Here is an 18382-nt window from a genome sequence, read left to right as displayed (position 1 = left end):
GGAGTTCACTTTTGATATGGCTCTCTGTTGGTCTCTTATTGGTGTATAGAAATGCTTGTGATTTCTGCACATTGATTTTGTATCCTGAGATTTGCTGAAGTTGCTTATCTGTTTCAGGAGATTCTGGGCTGAGGTGATGGAGTTTTCTAAATATACAATCACATTGTCTACAAATAGAAACAATTTGGCTTCCTCTTTTCCTAACTAAATATCCTTTATTTCTTTTTCTTGTCTGATTGCTCTGGCTAGAACTTCGAATACTATATTGAATAGGAGTGGTGAGAGAGGGCATCTTTGTCTTGTACCAGATTTCAAAGGGAATGCTTCCAGTTTTTGCCCATTCAGTATGATATTCGCTGTGGCTTTGTCGTAAATAGCTTTTATTATTTTGTTATATGTACCATTGATACCTAGTTTATAGAGGATTTTTAGCATAAAGGGCTGCTGAATTTTGTCAAAGGCCTTCTCTGCATCTATTGAGATAATCATGTGGTTTTTGTCTTTGGTTCTGTTTTTGTGATAGATTACATTTATAGACTTGTGTATGCTGAACCAGCCTTGCATACCTAGGATGAAGCCTACTTGATAATGACGAATAGGCTTTTTGATTTGCTCTTGCATTCTGTTTGCCAGGATTTTATTGAAGATTTTTGCGTCAATGTTCATCACGGATTTTTGCCTGAAGTTTTCTTTTTTAGTTGTGTCTCTGCCTGGTTTTGGTATTAGGATGATATTTGTCTCATTAAATGAGTTGGGAAGGATTCCATCTTTTTGTATTGGAATAGTTTCAGAAGGAATGGTACCAGTTTCTCTTTGTACATCTGGTAGAATTCGGCTGTAAACCCATCTGGGCCTGGGCTTTTTTTAGTTGGTAGGCTATTAATTGCTGCCTCTACTTCAGCCCTTGTAATTGGTCTATTCAGGGATTCAATTTCTTCCTGGGTTAGTCTTGGGAGGGTGCAAGTGTCCAGGAATTTTTCCATTTCTTCCAAATGTACTGGTTTGTGTGTATAGAGTTGTTTGTAGTAATCTCTGCTGGTAGTTTGTATTTCTGTGGAATCGTTGGTGATGTCCCTCCCCTTTATTGTTTTTGATTGCATCTATTTGATTCTCCTCTCTTTTATTTTTATTAGTCTGGCTAGTGGTCTATTTTGTTGATCTTTTCAAAAAACCAGCTACTGGATTCGTTGATTTTTTGAAGGGTTTTTGTGTCTCTATCTCCTTCAGTTCTGCTCTGATCTTAGTTTTTTCTTGTCCTTTGCTAGCTTTTGAGTTTTTTTGATCTTGCTCCCCCAATTCTTTCAATTTCGATGATAAGGTGTTGATTTTAGATCCTTCCTTGCTTCTCATGTGGGCATTTATTGCTATAAATTTTCCTCTAAACACTGCTTTAATGTGTCCCAGAGATTTTGGTATGTTGTGTCTTTGTTCTTGTTGGTTTTGAAGAACATCTTTATTTCTGCCTTCATTTCATTGTTTATCCAGTCTACATTTGGAGCCAGTTGTCCATTTTCCATAAAGTTGTGAGGTTTTGAGTTAGTTTCTTAATACTGAGTTCTAATTTGATTGCACTGTGGTTTGAGAGACTGTTACGATTTCTGTTCTTTTGCATTTGCTGAGGAGTGATTTATTTCCAATTATGTGGTTGATTTTAGAGTAAGTGTGATGTGGTGCTGAGAAGAACATATATTCTGTGGATCTGGGGTTAAGAGTTCTGTAAATGTCTATTAAGTTTGCTTGGTCCAGATCTGAATTCAAGTCCTGGATTTCCTTGTTGATTTTCTGTCTCATTGATCTGTCTAATATTGACAGTGGAGTGTTAAAGTCTCCCACTATTATTGTGTGAGAGTCTAAGTCTCTGTATAGGTTGTTAAGGACTTGCTTTATGTATTGGGTGCTCCTTTATTGGGTGCATATATATTTAGAATAGTTAGTTCTTCTTGTTGTATTGATCCTTTTACCATTATGTAATGCCCTTCTTTGTCTCTTTTGATTTTTTTGGTTTAAAGTCCGTTTTATCAGAGACTAGGATTGCTACCCCTGCTTTTGTTTGCTGTCCACTTGCTTGGTAAATCTTCCATCCCTTTATTTTGAGTCTATGTGTGTCTTCACACTTGAGATGGGTCTCCTGAATACAGCACACCGATGGTTCTTGGCCTTTTATCCAATTAGTCTGTGTCTTTTGATTGGAGCATTTAGTCCATTTACATTTAATGTTAATACTGTTATGTGTGAATTTGATCCTGCAATTTTATTACTGGTTGGTTGTTTTGCCCTTTGGTTGGCATAAGTTCTTCATTGCGTCATTGGTCTTTACCCTTTGGTTTTTTTTTTTGCAGTGGCTGGTACTGGTTTTTCCTTTCTGTGTTTTGTGCTTCCTTCAGGAGCTCTTGCAGGGCAAGTCTGGTAGTGACAAAAATCTCTCAGCAATTGCTTGTCCATAAAGGATTTCATTTCTCCATCACTTATGAAGCTTAGTTTGGCTGGATATGAAATTCTGGGTTGAAAGTTCTTTTCTTTAAGGATGTTGAATATTGGTCCCCACTCTCTTCTGGCTTGTAGGGTTTCTGCCGAGAGATCCACTGTGAGTTTGATAGGCTTCCCTTTGTGGGTGACCTGATCTTTCTCTCTGGCTGCCCTTAGTATTTTTTCCTTCATTTCAACCCTGGTGAACCTGACAATTATGTGCCTCTGGGCTGCTCTTCTAGATGAGTATCGTTGTGGTCTTTGTATTTCCCATTATATGAATGTTGGGCTGCCTTGCTAGGCTGGGGAAGTTCTCCTGGATAATATCCTGAAGAGTGTTTTCCAACTTGGATTCATTCTCCCTGTCATCTTCTGGTACACCGATCAGGAGTAGATTAGGTCTTTTCATGTAATCCCATATTTCTTGAAGGCTTTGTTCATTTCTTTTCACTCTTTATTCTCTTTTCTTGCCTTCTCATTTTATTTCATTGAGTTGATCTTCAGTCTCTGATATCCTTTCTTCTGCTTGACCTATTCGGCTATTGAAACTTGTGTATGCTTTGCGAAGTTCTTGTGCTGTGTTTTTCAGCTCCATCAAGTCATTTATGTTCTTCTCTAAGCTGGTTATTCTAGTTAGCATTTCGTCTAACCTTTTTTCAAGGTTTTTAGTTTCTTTACATTGGGATGGAACATGTTCCTTCAACTCAGAGAAGTTTGTTATTACTTACCTTCTGAAGCCTGCTTCTGTCAATTCATCAGATTTTTTCTCTGTCCTGCTTCGTTCCCTTGCTGGTGAGGAGTTGTGATCTCATGGTGGGGGAGAGACATTCTGGCTTTTGATGATTTCATTCTTCTTGCACTGGTTTCTTCCCATCTAGTTGGGTTTATATAGTTTTGATCTCAGGTAGCTGCTTGGGGAGGCAGCCTTTCCTTGGTCTGCCTGCAGAGGTGCTGCCACTGGAGCTGCTGCGTCTTTTATTAGGAAAATTAGGCCAGCTTCTGCAATGGCAGCTTCCCTTCCCCCCACCAAGCTTGATCATTCCTGGTTGCTCTCTAACTGAAGTTCTGGGTGTGAACTCTGGAGTGAGAGTTTTTTAGCCTCCTGGGCTTTGTGCGGGGGTGGGGGGGGGCAGGGGGACCTGTCCTGCCGTATAGGCTGTTTCCCTGCATTCAGTTACCCTTCTTTCTGGGGGGCAGGTAGCTCCATCCCGCTGGCTTTTTGGCTTTCTCGGCATCAGCCAGTGTTTCTGCCTAGATCTATGCTGACAGCCCCGGTGCCGGCTGAAGTTGCTGTTCTGCCCTGTTCAGGCAGCTCGCTGAGACTTTTCAGCCTGGTGAAGATCTCCTGTTCTGTGGGTTGTAGAGGGCTTGGGTGGAGTGCTGTATCCGAATCGAAGAGTCAGAGGGGGAGATCCTCCGGTCCTCCGGTCGGTTGCACGCACCTCCTGGGTGGGGCAGTGCCTCAACTTGCCCTATTTGGTTTATACCCACTGTCCACCCAGACCCATAAAATGAACCTGCTACCTCGTTTGGAACTGTAGAGACCACTTGGCTTCTGTGTCTCTCTCTCTCTCCGGGAGCCGCTTTCCAAAGCTGCCTCTTATTTGGCCATCTTGGGATCCCCCTACTTAAATACTTTTTGAAGAGGTCTTTGTTGGGGCAAGGTAAGCAGTTCTAATACTGGGATAAATGATGATTAATATTGGAAAATAAAAGTGGTAGTTTATTGTTATTACTACTCAATTATTAAGATTCACTAGACCATTTATTCTATTCATTCATTCATACATGCAATGAATGTTAAACACCAAGTACATGATTTACCAAGAAGACTGTAAAGATTTAGGAAGGAATATGAAGACAGGAACTCAGTGGAACACTGCAACTTGAATCCTGGGAGGCGGTACTTTCAAATAATTCTTTATAATGGTAATAAATTTGCTGTATCTATCCTACATTTATCAGGCCTTTCCTTGGTGGACTGACATCATCATTTAAATGAAAATCCCTGTCTTCATTTGTTAGTTAAGGTACATTGCTCCTCAGGGAACAGACAAGTCTGTGACACATTGGAGCAAAGTGTCTGGAATCTGATTTTCCAATGGACGTTCACATATGTTTGAACAAAAGAGTGGTAAATACTAACTACAGCACCTATTTTACAAAAGCCCAACTCAAGACACAGAAGCCTTAGGATGAAAATGACATACAGTAGAAACCACAGATGTACAAAAGACCAGCCAGGCACATGGTAGTGAGTGAAATGACTAGATCAGAATCATCTGGAGCCTAGAGCTCAACACATGGGTGTCAACTCGGAAAAAATTTAAATCCCACAAATGACAGAGTTTTTTTTTTGTTACAGCAAATATTTCTTGCATACTCACATAGTAAGAACCTGAGAATCACTGGAGTTAATGATGTCTAGGCTTTTCCCACATCTAGGACTCTATAATTTTTCTATAGCTTTGCTACCAATGACTTTTCCTTAGACAATGTATAGAGTGAGGCACTCATTCCTCCCCAAGGCAGCTTATTTTGTTCTTGGTTGTCCATAGTGTTAGAGCAAAGAGTAAGCAGAGAGTCATCTTCTTCTGACTTTTATGTATTGGGTCATGTTCTACTTCTGAAGTGACATAATCTAACCACAGTTTCTTCCAGACAATGGCTTTCCATTATACTCCTTAAATTCAGAAAAGATGTACAAACCACAGCAAAATAACATGCATCGGGAAAAGGGGAAGAGAAAGAAGGAAACAGGAAACAAGCCAGGAAACCAGTTTCCAAATCCATTGTGTTAATGGCTCAATATATGCTATAGGGAGCCCACAGATGTAGCTTTAGATTTTCTAGCAGTCAACTGTCAGAGGCAAACGTTAGCAGTTGGTGTACCAACATCCTTAAGGGCAATTTTCTTCAGGACAAGCATAAGTGTGCCTGGTACTCAGTTCAGACTTGGAGTAGTCAACATGGTTCCTTGTGGAAAAGTCTGTTGGGATGTCTTGAGCCACATGCATCACATTTCCTATGTAACCATCATAATATAAACAAACAAATGACATCATGGCCAAGCAGTATTTAGGAAGAGTGATTATTTTAAGATATAAAAATAGTAAGGTCTAGGTGCCCCATTTCCTGCTGTAGATCTGGCTACGTCCTTGATTCTAGATTATTTGGAAGAGTATATCCAATGAATGCCATGTAAGCAACTTTCCTTGAATGTTGGGTCTTTTGGGTGAGTTTTGAATAAACATTCATTAAGCTTTTGATTAAATATTAAATAAATCTGCACTTACTCTATGCCAGGAACTATTCTAAGTATTTTACACTCATTGTCTCATTTAGTATTCGCAGTAGTCTTATACAGAGTTGCTCTTCTATATCCTATTTCACGGATAAGGAAACCGAGAAAGATTAAGACCACTAGTAGTTTGTGAAGCCAGGGTTTGAACTTCACACATTCAACCCAATCTCCTTTTTTAAATCATTATGGAATTCCTTCAGCAGTCAAGTTAGGTGAACAACCTTCTTTGAAAGTTTGGGATTTGAAGACAAAGGGCAATGATGAGGTCGATTTATTTCAGCTGAGAAGCCAAAGCAATGGGAATGGACAGAAGCTTGAAAAAGAGGATGGAGACTGGGGCAAAAAGACAGGGAGGGAAAGGAAGGCAAACAGTCCAGTGTATCCCTTAGAAAATCACTTCTCTGTTCTTTTTTCAGCTTCTTTAAATTGCAAACTGCTGTGGTTTACAATATGTCCATAAAATTTTTGACACTCTAAGATGGAGCCCAACTCCCTTCCCTTTGAGAGTGAGCTGGATCTAGTGAATAAAGTGGGGGATTTGGTCCTACAAGGCACTGTGGCTTCCTCACTGTTCTCTTTTGGACTGCTTGCTCTGGGGGAAGCCAGCTGCCATCATAGAGATGAACAGCCTAAGACAAGGGCCACGTGGTTAGGCACTGTGGCCTTCTGACAATGGCTAGTGAGGAACGGAGGGTTTTTTGCCAACAGTCATGTGAATGAGCCACATTGGAAGTGGATCTTCCAGCCCCAGTTAAGCCTTCAGATAACTGCAACCCAAGTGTAAACTCAGAAGGAACCCTGAGCCGGAACTACCCAGTGAAGCCACTCATGGGTGATTCCTGACCCTCAGAAACTCTGTGAGATGATACATTTCTATCACGTTAAATTGTTAGAATTTGGAGTTGCTATGCACTCACAGATAACTAATACACAAACCGACAAACACGCCTCCCAAACCAACAAAACAAAACAAATTCAAATAAAGTACATTACCCAGAATTTCCCAAGGAGAAAGAAACCTTGAGAATACAGCTATCCTCCTTTAAGTAAAGTATGCCTGCAAACTCTTTTAATCCAAAGATATTGCAGCATTTTGATTCACTTCTAAAATAACTTGCCATGATTTGGAGCTTAAGTATGTAGGTTATTTACTTACAATTTACTTGTATAAAAAAGGAAAGATACACACATTCAAGATTTCACATTACATAAACTCCTCAACATTCTTAAAGCAATGTCAACAACCAAATGCAAAAGATGGCCCAGCGAAATTCTCTACCTCCTAAGAAAGGTTAAAATCTTAAAATCCAGCTTTAGAGGATGGAACCACAGTAGGCAATTAGCAGGCAGAAGCACACAATTTAGCCAGTCGTTAAGAACAATTCGTTAAAAGCTCATTTTAAAAGATAACATTTGCCAGCATTCTGATCCCAGAGGTTGGCAACCTGCTGAGGCCACACACGATCATTGCAGGGTATTCAGCATATGATGACGACTACAGCTGGAGAGCATGTCCTGATTTCCAGCATCTCCAGGGAGAGTAAACATCACTTGAGCTTTCATTCTAATGCAATCACGATTATGAACCCAGAAGTATCACTTAGGCACCATGGTATCTCATTATTTTTCAACTTCCACTTTCTCTACTCCATTGCTCAACCCAGAGTTTCGTGAGCCCCACTGCATGGCATAAAGGAAGCTTTACTAAGGAAAACAAATGCTAATTTATTTCTAGATGACTTACAGTGCTCAGCCCCAAATCAGGCCTGGCTAGTACACCTCTGCTATCTGTGCTCCTTCTTGCACAAAACTCCTCATGAAGTTGCAGTTTTATTAGTTTTATTTATTTACTGTTATTATTTTTTTGAGACAGAGTCTTGCTCTGTTGCCAGGCTGGAGTGCAGTGGCGCAATCCTGGCTCACTGCAACCTCTGCCTCCTGGGTTCAAGCAATTCTTCCGCCTCAGCCTCCCAATTAGCTGGGACCACAGGCGCATGCCACCACGCCCGGCTAATTTTTGTATTTTAAGTAGAGACGGGGTTTCACCACGTTGGCCAGGATGGTCTCGATCTCTTGACCTCATGACCCACCCACCTCGGCCTCCTGAAGTGCTGGGATTACAGGTGTGAGCCACGGCGCCCAGCGAAGTCCCAATTTTAAAAGAAGTGTTTCCCATCAAAATTCGATAGACTTTTATAAGCACATAGACTTTCTTACTTTTCCAGGCTGCATGAAATTTAGTATCAGGATTATTACCCATTTGTCACTTTAACCTATTATTCAGTAAGCTTTTTTTTGTCTTTGAGTTACGCTTCTTTCTCCTCCGAGCCATCAGCTTGCGGCCATAGATTCATTTAAGAAACCGTCCAGGACACATGGTTTCACCTCTTAGAACAAACATTTTTCATGTTTCTTATTCTGCTTCCGTAAGAGACACCATTAGTTTTGTTCATCTCTATTTAAAATGATTTTTATGACACAATAACATTTCAAGTTTTCCATATTAACCTTCATTTTATTTCTTGAAATACTTAGGCAAACAATGCCACTAAGACGTCACTGATGGAGAATTCTTTCTCCTTCACTCCTGTCTACTTAAAGGCAAGTCTGAAGAAAGAATACACTTTTGCTCTGAATCAGCTGAGTGCTGGGAGAAAAGTTTAAAAGTCTGACCTAGTGGCTCACAGCATCTTAAAGTCAATACTTCCATAAGCAACCAAAGCAGAAAATCTTAATATAACTTTTTTCCCCAAAATAAATTAGATAACATTTTCAAATCTGGAGTCCTATAAAGGAATTTAAAACCTATTTTCTTACACATAAGTTCAAAGATGTCTGTTTCCAAAGGGAAAATGAAAATAAAATAAAAATAAAATCCCAGCCCATTTGCAAAAGCAAACAAGGAGAGGAACACACACCCCAGAGGGGCGGACAGTACTCACCCCACAGCCCAGGCCATTGCCCGCTTCACAGGTGACTTTCCTCTGGTCAGGCTCAGGCAGCAGCCCCGCTCCACAGCCAGGGCGGGGGCATAACACGCCCCCCATCTGCAGGACGCACTCCTCCGCGGCATACTGCTGGTACCGGTTGTACTTTGAACAGAAAAGCAGAGTGAGCTTTCAAATTGACTGTATATTTCAACCAAAGGGTCAGGAGCTGACAGTTTATATTTCTTGCTTAACCAGTGTCAGTAAAATAATGCATGTACGTGTGTGTGTCTGTGTGTGTGTGTGTGTCTGTGTGTGTAAGGGGAGGGAGAGTGTCGGGGGTTGATACGGGAGGACAAGGTAGGGTTTAACGTAGAAAAAGTCTACCAAATTCAACTGGCAAGACCTGTGAGTTTACTCTGATTTTTCTGTCTTGAGAAAACAGATTTTCCAAAGTTTTATGTTTTATGAGATTACTTCTACCAACTGTATTTCAACAATCTCATTTCATATGTATTTTAAGGAACATATTTACGTATTAAATGAACACTTATCATACATCATTATCAATCCTATAAAGCAATATATTTTCATGCCTCCACCATTTCTTCAACAAGGTTTTGTGATTATTTTGAAAATCGGCCCAATGTTCTACCTCATAACTGTTGGCAGCCCACACAGTACCAGTGAGCTAGAAGACTAATGTTAAAGCATCACGTTTTCCCTTTATCATTATTCTTAAAGCATGATTGCCTGTGTCCCTGACTTCATTTCTTTCTGCTACTGCTTTGCTCAATTTCCTTTAATGGTTTCCCCAGCCTGTAAATAAATTCCAAACTCCACCAGATCATTTTCAAGGGCTTCTTACATTATTTGTAATATAAACTCAGATCAATTCAAATAGATTTGCTCAATTATTAATTAAATAATGCAACATTTATCGAGAGCCTACTACATTCTAGGCACTGTTGAGGGGCTGGGGTTACAGCAGTGAATGAACAAAGTTCTCTGCCTTCATCCACAGCACTATAATAGTACCAAGAGGTTAGAATGTCTAGTATTTCCACTGGTGCGAAGTGTGGAAGAGAATAATCAACAGGGAAGAGATTCCAAAAAAGGTAGAGATTTCAGTTTTAAAGAGGCGTTACTAAGCAGGTGTGTTTAAGGAAGTGTCTGAAGTGTTTAAGCCCCAGTGTGCTGATGTGGTTGGTTGTTCAGGGTACAGTAAGAGGGGTACTGGGGCGAAGGCAGAGTGAACAAGGAGGGAAAAAACAGAAGGTGAAGTTGGAGAGTTCGTGAGGATCTAGAATATATAGTTCCCCGACAGCTGCTTTCAGAGCCCTGGCTGTTATTCTGGAACATACCAGAACCATTGCAGAACTCTGAGCTGAGGCGTGACATAATTTGACTAATATTTTAAAGACAACCACCTGGCTACTATGTTCGGAATACCCTCTGGAGGGCCAGGGTGGACCAGGAAGCAGAGAAGCATGTAGGAGCTGATTTCAACATCTATGCACGAGATGGCAGTGGCTTGAACCGGGAAGGCAGTGCTGGAGGTGGGATCAGTGGTTGAATTCTGGGTATAATTTCAAGGGAGAAATTGCAGAATTTTCAGTCAGGTTGGATGCATGGTGTGACAAAAAGAGGCGTCAAGTGCGCGTGTATAATGTATTTCCCTGTTTCCTGAGAACACAGGAGACGGGGGCGGAGGTGTGGCGTGTGGGGACAACTGTAGAAGAAGAAAGGGGTGTGTGTGTGTGTGTGTGTGTGTGTGTGTGTGTGTAGGGAATTGAGGTATGAAATCATTATATCTATTGTGCATATGTTCAGTTTGATACGCTATTACATAGTGATGTCGAAATGTCCAGTAGCTAATTGAATAAATAAATTCGTAGTTTAGGGGAAAGGCATGGGTCCAGATATACGTTTTGGTCATTAGCATGAGCCTCTAATCCATTTTCTCATTTTTTTCTGGCCCCAGGAGAGAAAGAAAAAGATGATCTGGTCTCCTTGTAAACGAATGGCACACATATGCAGCAGTGTTTACTAGAAAAGTGGTATAAGAGTTTGGATGACAGACGAAGTAGAATCTGTGAATTTATGGGGTAAGGCTCTCTGGACAGTGTCATAAGCTGTGCAATTATCAGAGGATACAATGAAGATGGTTCTGATGTCATGAATGATGAGAGAGTTTATGTAACCGAGAGACTGCGTGTTAGTGGTTATTGCACGGATTTCTTAGAGGCTTCATACATAAACCTTGCCTACAGCACTTCCCCAAATACCAAGGAAGGACCTGAGGAGGCGCACCGGCGACCTGAATGTCTCCCGGTCCTGCCTGTATCTCGGGATTACCTGCATCCTTGAAATTATTAGTAACGTCTGTCACTCGGTTGGATCTATGACAACCTGACTGCGTTATGAGGCTAGATGTGATTATCCAACCTCGGTAGGGATGGTGAGAAAACAGCAAAGGAGACCGAGGAGCAGCAGCCTGTGAGGCAGGTGAGAATTCAGGAGGACCCAGGTGTCCCGAGAGCCAAGGGAACAGTACGTCTGCAGGAGGCTGCCATGATGCGTGTGGTTAGAGCTGAGTGTGTGGCTGCCACTGGGGTCTCGACAAGAGTGATTTCAGTGGAGTCATGGAGCCAAAAGCCTTTGGAGTGGAGTCCAGAAAAACCTGGAGGAGAGGAATCCAAAGAAGTCAGAATGGACACTTTTTAAGAGGAGTTTGCCTGAAAAGGGGAGCAGAGATGGGGGTGGCCATTGGAGGGGACTCGGGGGACTCTGGGGTCGTAAAGGACTTCTGAAAACGGAGAAAGAAAGGTACGACACTATGCTGAAGGCAAGATTGAGATGAGAAGCCAGAGAAACAGCTCTGTCCTTGAGCAGGTTGGAGGGGATCTAAAGGATGTGTGGAGGGGTGGGCCCTCAGAGGGAAGGCAGCCATTCTTAGGGAAAGGAGGCCAGGCTGATTGCTTTGGCCCAGGTGCAGACGGGCAGAGGGGCATTGGGATTTGAGGAAGCGGAAAGGTATGAGTGATGAAGGAAGGAGGACAGAGGAAGTCGGCATCACCGCTCGATGGCACCCAGGCCCTCCTGAGGTCAGAGATGATGAATTTAAAGGAAAACTCGTTAGCAGTCTTCTGGTTCTCTGTACCAACACTGAGCTGCAAATCAAAGTAGAAAGGATGCTGGACTTGAGCTTGGTTGGAGTTTTGCTGGACTGGGAAAACGAAGCAGGATGTCTCTCAATCACCTCCTGCATATGACTGAATGATCTGATGGGGATCCGCCAAGCCCCTCTACTTCAGCTCTGTTCCCCTCCCGCATGTGACCGTGAGTGATCTCACGGTGATCCGCCAAGCCCCGCCGCCTCAGCTCTGTTCACCTCCTGCATATGACCGAATGATCTCACGGTGATCCACCAAGCCCCTCCGCCTCAGCTCTGTACCACTGTACTGCTCAACCTACCTTTTTGTCTTGATCTGCCCAAATCTTTCCACATTAAAACAAAAAACAAAACAAAAAAAACCTCTTTTTTTAGTGTAAATATCACATAGAATTAGAAAGCTTACAAATGTAGAGCTTAATACATTATAAAGTGGCCAACTTTTTAAACAGTACACAGGCCAAGACACAGAACTTTACCAGGGTCCCCTGCAACCCTCTGTGTATCTATTCTCATCTAACAACTTCACCCCTTCCTAAAAGACACCTTTTTTTTTTTTTTTTTTTTGAGAGTCTTGCTCTGTCAACAGGCTGGCATGCAATGGCGTGATCTCGGCTCACTGCAACCTCCGCCTCCTGGGTTCAAGTGATTCTCCTGCCTCAGCCTCCCAAGAAGCTGGGACTAAAGGCACACGCTACCCTACCCTGCTAATTTTTGTACTTTTAGTAGAGACGGGGTTTCACCATGTTGGCCAGGATGGTCTCGATCTCCCGACCTCGTGACCCGCCCGCCTAGGCCTCCCAAGTTGTAATCACTTTCTTGTTTTCTTTATCACTCAAGGTTCATTTCTAAACACCACAGTTCATTTTGTCTGTTTTAAAGGCATATTGTTCAGTCCATCACCCTCCGCTGTCTTTTTTTCCTTGCAATTTATTTGTGGAAGAAAGCAGGACATGTGACCTATAAAGTTTCCCAGTCTTCATTTTGCTGATTATTTCCAATGTTGCAGTTTATAATGCACCTTGATACTTTATTCCCTATAAACCGATAATTGATCTATAGGCTTCATCCAATTCAGCTGATTTCCTTCCTTCTGTCTTCGATCCCTACCCCTTCCTCTCTTTTCATTTTTTTCTTCCTCCTTCCCTCTTTCCCTTTTAAACTTTTCTTTGTGTTTTTAGAATTTTCTTCATTTTTCACTTTCTATTTCTTTTAAGACAACATCTATTGTATGTATATGTGTAATTTCTTAATAATTTGGTTCATCTTGAAAAGGCTATTTTACTTTCGTCTGATTTGGGGCACTCTCCCATTGTCCATAATGATGCTATTCTGTTCTTCACTCACTTTTTCATTTTAATAACTTTGCCTGGGACTGAACTTTGCTTCGTTACTGCTGGAGTTTGACCTTGTTTCTTTGCTGTTGCTCAGTTTCACATGAAATTAGTTCTCCTGGAACGTTACAAAGAGGTAGGATTCAGAAAAGCTGTAGACTTCTGTGTTCTGGTGTTTGGGGCAGTGTTCAAAAATATGAGATCTTCCTTTCTGCAACCTCACAACTCCGTTACCCCATTTTTAACTGGACTCTTTCTTTCCTTTTTTTCTTTTCTATTCTGAGCAAGCTTCGCCTCAGTGTGGGGCTTTGTCCTGAGAGAGGCCTCTGGCTGGGGAAATCTGGTGGGTCATGAGACCTGAAGTGCTCCGAGCCCTTTAGACCTTATTATAACTTTTGCACTCATTCTTCTATCCTTTTTTGCATCCACATACCCTGAGTGTGGCATAGCTTGTCAATAGTTTGAAGACAGTAAATAATTATAGAAAAAAAGTAATAAGCTCTAACTCCATTAAGCGATAATTAAGTGAAGAATTCTAAGAAGATAATCAATAGCAATGGAAAATAATCATAGCAATGGAAAATACTAACAGTGATTCAGGATTGTTTTACCTAAATAAATAATGATTTCATATAAGTTGCTCTTAAGTAACTTTCTATTTTCTCATTTGACTACAGATCAAGTCTATTTAATTTTGTTAGGTAATGTTATTACTATGAGAATAGCTTTTATCTAGGAAGAAGTTAATCTATGGACAGTGTCCAGTAACAATTTAGAAATTCTGCTGACTGCATTCATAGTGGTCTCAAATACTGATGGAATATTTAAAATTGTGTCCCTCTTTCTATTCATTAGCTAGGGAATTTATTAAAAATTATATTATTGTATTTATTCTGTTTATGAAAAACTCAAGAGCATTTGAGCATACAATTCCTTTTTTAAAGGAAGATAAATATTTTAACATAAGTGCCTACGAATTTCTGATGACTAAAAAGTACACACAATACCTGAAATATGCCGACTGAAAGTATTACTTTTCAAAATGAAAAATTCACATTTATTAAAAACCACTGACCTAGCACAAAGAATATGCTAGTATCTGTAGAAAGCTTAATATACTAAGGAAATAACTTAGCCATGTAATTACATATCATTAGCAAAGGTCCTTACTTAGTTACCTTCAGGATATGATCCACAGTTTCCACAGATCCTTTAAACTACTTACTGGCACAAAGCTGAAAGTGCATTGATGGAGGGTTGTGACCAGCTGCCACTAAGTAATACAGAATACTTATTTATCTCAGTAAATCTCTCTGATAATGGTAAAGTAACTAACTAATACATCTATCCCAATTGGTGGAAGGGCACAAGCCCGGTTCCCACGATATTCTTCTATTAGTTTCAAGGGCTTTTTTTACTTATCAATATTGAATAGCATTTTATAAACAGAACCAGCTTGGAGGAATGTGATTAATTTATAATGTGAACTGGGTTTATATAGAGTCCACCCTCAACTGAGCTCAAAAGTAGAAGAAATTATCTAAAAATCACTCATGCATGTTTTGTCTATGGAATGCACAGTGAGCATCTGCGTGTGTGTAGATATGCTAATATTTACATGTCAAACTATACTGACAATTTTAAGCTATTATTAAAAATAGTTTGCAAATTTCTAGATATGCTTTCATAAAGGGGATAATCCGAAGACAGATAACTAAAATAATTTTGAATTGATGGCGCGATATTTGCATAAATATTTGAAAATAAATGTTAACATTCACAAAGAATACTACTCTGCACCTAAGGAAAGCAGTAAGTGTTTCCCTCCCGTATTTCATCAGATGGTAGCAAAGACAACATTTCATTAGTATGTGTTACATAGGTAGAATCTTGAGTCACTGCCATATTTTCTATGTTATTTCTTTGGGGAGGAAATTATTCAGTCTTTATGTGTATGCTCATGGATTCTCTTAAGAACAAAAAGTATTCATTTTAAAGCATAAAATTCATAGAAGTTTCAACAAACTGCCATTTTAAGAATCTCAATAATGGGCCATGGGAGAGTATAATGAAATAGATTTTGTATTTTGTTGGTCTGTAGGCAGTTAGGAGACCTGGATTTGGGTAGAATAGTGTTCTACAATGAAGGAACGGTTGCAAGTTCAAGCCCCAGAAGGGCCGGTGAACTTCCCCTTTCTTGCTGGCTGTTGACTGCATGTTAAGTACATTAAAGGAACAGGGGTGGTCACCTGAGCAGTGTGGCTATGGAGGAATCAAGCCTGAACATCCCCTACCACTGAAAGACCATCCAAAAGGCCTCTTCTCTGTAAGAGAGGACAGGCTGCTTCACTCTGATGCTTAATTTGCAGGCTTTCATAGAAAAAGAAAAAAAGAAGGAATCTAATTTTAAAAACTGCAAGAAATGTGAGGTACAGGAATCCTAGGTAAAACTCAAGTCTGAGAAAAATGACAAATGTTCTGTCCGAATGAGTCAATGCTTGCTAGCCATCCAGGAACTATGTGGTCCCCTTTCAGGTCCTCCCAGCTAAGGAAGTTGATTTTGTACTGTCATGGTGTTTCCCAGAGTATCCTTTTGGGGGCACTCAGGTACAGCTCTTGGGCCTCCTTTGCTTCCCCACACCACTCCATAAATTCTAGCTTTTGTTACATTTCAGCCAAAATCATCCGGGGGACTCCCTCCACAGGCTTTTCCCTCAATCCCTCCTAGAGCAGAAGGATCCCGATGAGGCTTCTGTTCACTGAGCTACTGCTGTGTACCAAACCACGGCACCGACACTTTGCTGCTCAGTTGATTCTCTGTTCACTCTGTGAAGTGATGGATGAGGCCTCGGAGCCACAGAGAAGTGCAATCCTTTGCTGACATCTACACAGGCAGAAAACGCACAGTGCAGCATTAGAACTCAGGCTGAATCTCTCAAGACCACGCTTTCCACAATGCCCAGCTACCTCTTTCTCTTATTCCCTTTTATTAAAAAAAAATTCAGTCTGGCACAGTGGCTCACGCTGCAATCCCAGCACTTCGGGAGGCTGAGGTGGGAGAATCGTTTGAGACCAGGAGTTTGAGGCCAGCCTAGGCAACAAAGCAAGATGCCATTTCTACAAAAAGTTGTAAAAAAAAAAAAAAATGACCTGGGCATCGTGCATGAACTTGTAGTCTCAGCTACTTAGGGTGCTGAGGTGAGAGGATCATCTGAGCCTAGAAGTTCAAGGCTTCAGTGAGCTGCACACACACCACTGCACTCTAGCTTGGGCAACAGAGTGAGACCCTGTCTCAAAAAAAAAAAAAAAAAAAAAAAAATCAGGTCACTATTCCTTTTCTTTTAGAAACAAATGAAAAATAGTTTATTATAGAACTTCCTCTTTGGATTAAAAAAGTAAAATAACTATGTAGAAGAATATCAGCTTATGATTTAGCCATTTATCCTTGCTATGTGGAAAATGTCCTACTTTCTACATGCATTAGAATTTTTTTTTTTTTTTTTCCAAAAAAGAAGCACTCCTTAGATTGTCAGTAATCTTCACCTTCTTTTTTGTTTTTCATTTGCGGGTAGTTAGCCTGAGAGCGTCTGTGACAGTCTAAGTGGTGGCCCCACGACACTGCTGTTTTTACTCTCTATTCTGTTGCTAATAATGTATCCTTCATCCCTGGACATCTGTCAGCTACTGATGAAGTGAATTGGCTCGAGAAAGGGCGGGATCTTGTTAATTGCACAGAAAAAACTATAGGTGGCTGAAATCAAATGCAAAAAGGTAACATCAAATGACACATTTAAAAAAACCCAATAAACAAACAAACAAACAAACAAAAAACAAACAAAAAAAAACAAGCAAAAGACCATATCCAGAAGTACAATGTGTGAATTTTCCATTTTTCCAGATGTTTCAGGTGACCCAATGCCAAAAAGCATCTCAATTTCTAGTGGTTGTGGAATCTTCTGGAAAAGAGATCAAAACCAGTTGGCTTCCTTGTTTCCTCTCCATGTGTGACACAGAGCCACACCCACTGGAAGGGGAAGGTCACAAAGCCTGTTTTCCTCACGAGGGTTCCTGCAGCTGATGTGACTTCAGAGGCTCCTGCAGACTGTGGAAACGGGACCACTAAGCACCCCTTCCTGATGGAGTGCACTGCAAACAGCAGGGCTGTCTGGCTGTAAATTATTTCACTCTTTGCTCTCGTCCCAGAGAAAAAGCTTTAGGTAGCACTGTTAGTCCGAAAATCCAAGAGCCTTGTCCCCCAGATAAATGAGCTGTGGCACAGATCACTGCCACCATCCTCCTTCCTGGCCTTTTTCTTTTCTTGAATTCAGTATTTTCACCTCTCTTCCTTCTGCACATTCTCTAGCAGCTCTTCATCCAGTCCTGAAGTGACTGTGACAGTGTGTAGGTGATTCTGAGGGAAGGGTGACATGCCATTTGTCTGGAAGTTTTGTGTAAGGCTATGGCGGTGGGGGCAGCGAAATGGGTTAGCTCCACTGAGCATTTAATGACCTAACTAGAACGTGGATGATCCAAAATATTTTCAAAAATCATCTTCTGGACTGTATTAGATGGTTTCATATTTATAAATATCTGAAATGGACAAGCCTCTAACACTGAGGAGGCCTTTTGGGGCGAAGGCCAAGAAGCTGCCTCAATGCCAAGGCACACCTGAGCACAGGTCCGAACAGCCAGGTGCTCTGGATGTCCACCTACATCCCCTCAAAGATCATCACAATGCACCCCTCAGGCCCTGCATCATTGCAGCAGAGGCTCAAGCTGCCCGTCATTCCTATCACCCAAACTCCGAGTCCCAAATGGGTTCATACGTTTCCTAATATCAGCCAATTTCTACGTATCCCTTCTCTCCCAAGCCCTTTTCCTGAGTGCCCTGGAATTCCTGTTCCATGATAAACTAACTCCCCTGTATCAGCAGCCTTTTGAAAGGTTTCCTGTCCACACTAACTTAACTGAAACGGATTCACCTCCCTTGCTGCCTTTTTAAGTGAAGGCTGCTTTTCCTTTCATGTTCACATCCTTCAAGGCCAGAGGTGAAGCTGGTTGTCTCTCGGCTCCTTAACGATGCCCCTAAACGCCTGGGCTTCCTCTCCCTTGAAAAACCCACCACTCCTCTGAGACCCATGCTTCACCCTCACCTCCTCACCGCTGCCCTCTGATC

General features: G+C 41.3%; 1 protein-coding gene across 4 annotated transcripts in view; it reads right to left on the bottom strand.

Moving 5' to 3' along the window:
* Positions 1-18382, bottom strand: part of PRKN (parkin RBR E3 ubiquitin protein ligase) — a 1400491-nt gene that overhangs the window by 202582 nt on the left and 1179527 nt on the right. For all 4 annotated transcript variants that reach the window (XM_074397175.1, XM_003933783.4, XM_074397176.1 and 1 more), the window contains one exon: positions 8713-8862. In XM_074397175.1, the coding sequence (XP_074253276.1) occupies positions 8713-8862 (150 nt within the window). The remainder of the gene's footprint in view (positions 1-8712; positions 8863-18382) is intronic.

This window comes from Saimiri boliviensis, chromosome 4 (assembly GCF_048565385.1).
Source record: "Saimiri boliviensis isolate mSaiBol1 chromosome 4, mSaiBol1.pri, whole genome shotgun sequence".
Lineage (NCBI taxonomy): Eukaryota > Metazoa > Chordata > Mammalia > Primates > Cebidae > Saimiri > Saimiri boliviensis.
Note: the sequence above shows the minus strand (reverse complement) of the source record. Positions and strands in the feature narration are given on the sequence as shown.